At 41.6% G+C, this 5721-nt stretch overlaps 1 protein-coding gene across 1 annotated transcript; it reads left to right on the top strand.

Moving 5' to 3' along the window:
• Positions 1-337: 337 nt before the first annotated feature.
• LOC115475035 (olfactory receptor 6C3-like) lies at positions 338-4489 on the top strand (the record flags this gene model as incomplete). Its single annotated transcript, XM_030210774.1, has 3 exons — positions 338-794; positions 1080-1260; positions 4471-4489. Coding segments are annotated over exons 1-3 (657 nt in total), but the record flags the coding sequence as incomplete, so codon positions are not given.
• Positions 4490-5721: the final 1232 nt, after the last annotated feature.

Here is a 5721-nt window from a genome sequence, read left to right as displayed (position 1 = left end):
ACACACACATATATATATGTCTTTATTCTAATCATTTGCATGCATAATATGCATGTAAATGTTAGTGCTTGCTATATAGAATTAACTCAGAGAGCACACTCACATTTACACCTTCTTTTGAGTAAGGTGTAAATTTGTGTATTGGCATTTGTGCGCTATTGTGGCTGGATCTAGGAGCTTATTTAATAATGGCACATAGGTGTCTATATCATATTTATGAAATAGACTTAAACTAGGCAACTTTTTGTACTTCCTACATAGATGTCCTACTATAATTTCTTTAGGTATATGTGTTGTAATTTTCTGCCTTGTCTTTCTTTTTCCAAGAACAATCAAAATGGGAGAAATAGAAAAGATGAATCATACCAAGGTTACAGAATTCATCATTCTGGGATTCGTTGAGTTTCCTGAGATGCAGCTCCTCCTTTTTCTTGTGTTTTTGATTGTTTATCTGATGTCCTTGACAGGGAACCTTCTTATTATATTCACAGTGTGCTCTGATTCCCATCTGCATAGTCCCATGTTCTTCTTTCTTATCAACTTGTCCTTCCTAGAAATCTGTTACGTGAGTGTCACAGTGCCTAAATTATTAGCAGTGCTCATAGCACAGAATAAGACCATCTCTTTCATGCAGTGTATGATCCAGATGTATCTATTCCTGGCCTGCACAGATGCTGAGATCTACCTTCTCACCGCCATGGCCTATGATCGCTATGTTGCAATTTGCAAACCCTTGCATTACACCATTATCATGAACAAGAAAGTCTGCATAATTCTAGTCCTTGTTTCATGGACAATTGCATTTCTAGATCCAGCTCCTCATGTTACTTTAATATCACAAGCATCTTTCTGTATCTCCAATGAAATTAACCATTTCTTCTGTGAATTCACAGCATTGATGACTCTATCATGTTCAGGGACCTCTGTTATTGAACACATAAATTACATTGAAGGTCCACTCTTATGTTTTACCCCACTTATATTAACAATTATATCATATGTGTACATTATTTCTGCTATTCTAAAAATCCAATCTGCTAAAGGTAGACAAAAAGCCTTTTCTACCTGTTCCTCCCATCTTACAGTTGTCCTTTTATTTTATGGAACCACTATAGGTGTGTATTTGAGACCGAAGCCTGCTTACTCCATGGATCTTAACAAACTGGTTAGTGTAGTGTATATAACTGCAGTTCCACTGCTCAACCCCTTGATTTATAGTTTGAGAAATAAGGAACTGAAAGAAACTTTAAGGAAAACAACCAGGAGAACTATTTTTATTCCAAAATTAATATAATGCTGCACACAGTATTTGGTTGTAACATTTTAATGGTGACTAAACAGTGTGGATGGCAGGGGCATAGCTATGTGGGGCCACGGGGGCCAGAGCCCCTGTAGATTTGGCCCTGGACCCCCCTGCCGACGACCCTCTTGACCCCCCTCCCGCCGCCAACCCGCCGTCAATTCGCCGTCGCCTACATTTGCTGGTGGGGGACCCCAACCCCCGTCAGCCGAGGTCCTCTTCTTCCTTCGTTCTGATTCTGAGTGTGACTCACACAAATAGAACGAAGGAAGAAGAGGACCTCGGCTGGTGGGGGTTGGGGTCCCCCGCCAGCAAAGGTAGGCGATGGCAATGGTGGGGGAGGGTTGGCGGCAGGAGGGGGGTCTAGAGGGTCATTGGCAGGGGGGATCAAGGTGGTGCTTGTGGCGGTGGCAGCGGCAGTGGCAGTTGGCAATGGCAGGGGGGTCAGCATTGACGGAGGGGGTGTTGGCAATGGCGGGGGGGGGGGGGTCGGCGGCACCGGGGGGGCTAAAATGTGCCCCTCACCTCAGGCTCTGGACCCCCCTCCCGTCAAAGTCTGGCTACGCCCCTGATGGATGGTAATTTTATAGGAGGGTGCCTAAATGAGATGTTAAAAAGTATGATTATCAAGACTGGATTACTGCAATGCACTATACAATGGTCTGACTATAAAGGGCCTGCACCAGCCCAATTGATTCAGAATGCTGCAGCAAGACTCATAGAAGGTTGGAAGCGATGTGACCACATCACACTATTTTTGCAAAAACTTCATTGGCTACCAATAAATACAGGGCTAAATTTAAAACTCTATGTCTGATCTTCAAGGCCCTTAAAGGAAATGGCCCTGAGTACCTGAAAAATAGAATGATCATCTACACACTGCCAAGTGACACAGGCTGCACATACTGCAGCAGGACATGTTTATCCACTCCTACCCTAGCTGTGATAATATTTAACCATCTCTCTAACCTAATTTACAACTTTCTTTAAATTAGTCACCTTACTTTCTAACTCTTCGTACTCTCTTACCTATCTATATGTTCCATCTTTGCTTATATCCTTCACTATCAATTAAAATGTTCTATTACGTATTGTGTTGACATTGTAAGTAGTATACTATGCCATACTTTGTATTGTTATTTGAATACTTTTACTGTTGTAATTGCCTATTGCTCATGTTTGATCTATTCTTACTGTACACTGCCTTGAGTGAATTCCTTCAAAAAGGCGGTAAATAAATCCTAATAAATAAAATAAATAAATTACATATTTTATAAAGATAGCATAAGTGTCCAGATCTGTTTACAGAGCTGCCAAATTACCCATTCCTGGAGAGAGAATTTTTGACTGGTTCTGAATTTCTGCCACCTCATACTGGTGCATTTTTGGACCTGCAGCATTGATTTCAATGGATAGAATCATGGACTACAAATACTACACTGCTTTGGGATGTAAGTTTAAAACTAGGACCATCAAAAAATTCTCCCTGCTCGAATGGAAAACTTGAGGAATGTAGTTACCAATGTGGGCTACAATTGAGATATGTTTTTTGTACCAATATCTCATTTTTTTTTTAGCATACATCCTATTTTATGCAATGAGACGTGAGTTACTAATAATAGTAAAACAACACATCTTAATGGTAACCCACATTGATAATTTCTCCCCTGAGTGACAGAAATTCTTTGTGTTCCACAGTCTGAAAGAAGATCTATGTGTTCAGAGACTCTGCTGCAGTTCTTGTAACAGGACACCTGTTTAGCAGAGAACAGAATACCGGCAGCCCGGTGATGAGACCTTTATAGGCATCCACATGCAAAATTGTAGGGTTCATCAGAATTCCTTTGACTTTTGGAAGAGAGACACCTGAAAAGGTACCAGGGGTACAGGTATATGTCTATAGGAATCCATAACTTTGCAGTGTACAAAGTAGGTTAATGACCTAAAGCTTCAGTTGAAGTTTGTTGTTGCTAAAATAATTCAAACTAAGGAAGAAGAATCCCCTTTGAGTTAATGAAGAGGTTGGTGTTATATAAGAGAAATATGTGTTGAGAAGGTGACCAGACTCAGGTCTGCTATAATGGCAAAGTTTAAGTTATGGGATAATGCAGCTTTATTTTAAAATGTCAGTTTCCAAAGTTTCCATGTGCGTATGTGGTTTATGTTGATTGATGTAGGACAGACTGTTTACTTAGAAATCCGTTATCAAGTGCACTCTAAGGCATTATTTAGGAGTATACCAAGCACTACTCACACTTATATGCCTAGTGCCCCCTCAAGTTAACTCTGCCCCCCCCCAAATGTCAATTCTGCCTATGCCCCTGGTGCGAGGCGAGCCTCAGCCTGGCCCTGCCCTGTGGAAACGTGGGAATTGGCCGGGAAAGGTTCTTTGAGTCCGAGATCATCAAGAATCGAGTTCCTGCCAGTCCAGCCCAGCCCAGCCCCAGCCTAGCAGGTAATAAAATTGTAAATGCTTTTTTTTAACATCATAATTTTAACATCATCGTCATGTAACTTATTTTAATTAAGCTAGCTGGGGCCTGGGCTCTATAATTAAAATTTATTGTTGTGGAATTTCTGGGTGGGATAAGCACTTCACTGCCTAGGGCAAAAAATGTATATATTTAATGATTAAAATATACCTTTTTTTGCCCTGCAGTGAAGAGCCCACCACCACCCAGAAGCCCCACCATGACCAGCCAGCATTTTGATTACTCTTTTGTAATCAAAATGATGACTGTGGTCTGGTAGTGGGCTTCTGGAATGGGGGGGGGGGGGGGTAGACGTTTCATTGCCAGTGCCTAGGGCAATGAGGAGCCTATCCCCAACAATAAATTTTAATAGTGCCAAGCTAGCTTAATTTTTAAAAAGTTGCCTTTCTCTCATTTTGGTGGGTTTTTGGGTGGGGATGGTCTCTGCAGTGCCTAGTTTAAAATTTTTAAAAAAGTGTAGGCGTAGGCGGTTTTCTCTGGGTGGACCGGTGCGTGCAGAGCTGGGCATGAAAAAAAAAGTATTTTTTTATTTAATTCCATAGGGGGTGGGTAGGGAGTAGGACAGGACTGATGCTAGGTTACAGGGAGGAGTGGGGTGGAAGGATAGAGCTGATATTTAGCTATGGGATGGATGGTGGGGAAGGGAAGGATTGATACTGGGCTACAGGGATGGATGGGGGGGGGTAAGGTAGAGAAGGGAAGGGCTGATGCTGAGCTATGGGGATGGATAGAGAGTATTGAAGGGAAAAGCTGATGCCAGGCTGCTGGGTTGGATGGGGTAGGGTAGGGAAGGTCTTTATGTTTTTGTAATATGTTTTAAAATTAATGTGTGTTGAATTGTGATCTGTTTAGAATTGCAGAGATAATGTGGCATAAACATTTAGAAAATAAATCAATAAATTTATAATTTTTGGTTCTTTATTCTGTAATTGATGAGGGTTGGTCTGTGGTCTGCATGTGACCACAAGCAGATGAGAGTTTCTGCTGGCAAGTGGTTTATATGGGGATCTATGAATCTGACTTGTCTGGCTTTTCCAATGGGATGTGTATTGCTGTTGTGTATATTCACTGCTGCCTTTTTAAAGGTACCGTTATTGGAACTGGTGTTATGGTTTGCAATATAGGCTCTAAGAAGCCTCTTTGCAAGATTTAGTGTTATTTCACAAAGTACCTGGCAATGACGGGATTTTATTGCTATTATTGAGGTGCTACCAGAATTTGAATACATTGTTATATGTCATTGCTATAATTATAATTCAGGATCCTGTTGTGTGCGTTGAGATGTTTGCCATTATAGTAGACTTATGTCTGGTCAAGTTTGATATGGTATAATGTAACTATATTTACAAATATCGGTTTATGTGGTTTCTATTGATGCAGGGCAGCTGTTGGGCAGCATTCGAAGGCATTAATTTGTAGTATCCCAAGAAAAAAGAAACACTACTCATACCTATATACATACTGCCCACCTATGTTAGCTCTGGGCCCACCCAAAAAGTCAGGTCTGGCTACGCCACTGCCGAGAATTTTTTAAATAAAATAATTATCTTTGCACTCTACCATGTGTTCAGCTGTCTTATTCCACCAACCATGCCCAAAGCGCTCTCGGAGGTCTTACAGTGCACAAGTGTCTAAGCATATCGTGTAACGTGACGCACATAAATTCTAAGTCACATAGATGAAAAGGGGGCATAGCCAAGGACGTGGAATGGGCAGGTTGTGGGCATTTCTAAAATCAATGTGTGTTCCCTTCCGAAGGGACACCACCTTGTAAGTGGTGGAGGGGCTTCCGTGTTTCAATGACTTGGAGGGCTATGCTGAAGGGATACCCATATCAGACAGGCCTCTGAGGAGAAAACAGACAAAGAGTGTCCCAAACTGGAGGATCCAAGATGGCGTCAAGGGAGGACGTACGTTAATTGAGTTCCC

The sequence above is a fragment of the Microcaecilia unicolor genome, chromosome 7 (genome assembly GCF_901765095.1).
Source record: "Microcaecilia unicolor chromosome 7, aMicUni1.1, whole genome shotgun sequence".
Classification (NCBI taxonomy): Eukaryota; Metazoa; Chordata; class Amphibia; order Gymnophiona; family Siphonopidae; genus Microcaecilia; species Microcaecilia unicolor.
Note: the sequence above shows the minus strand (reverse complement) of the source record. Positions and strands in the feature narration are given on the sequence as shown.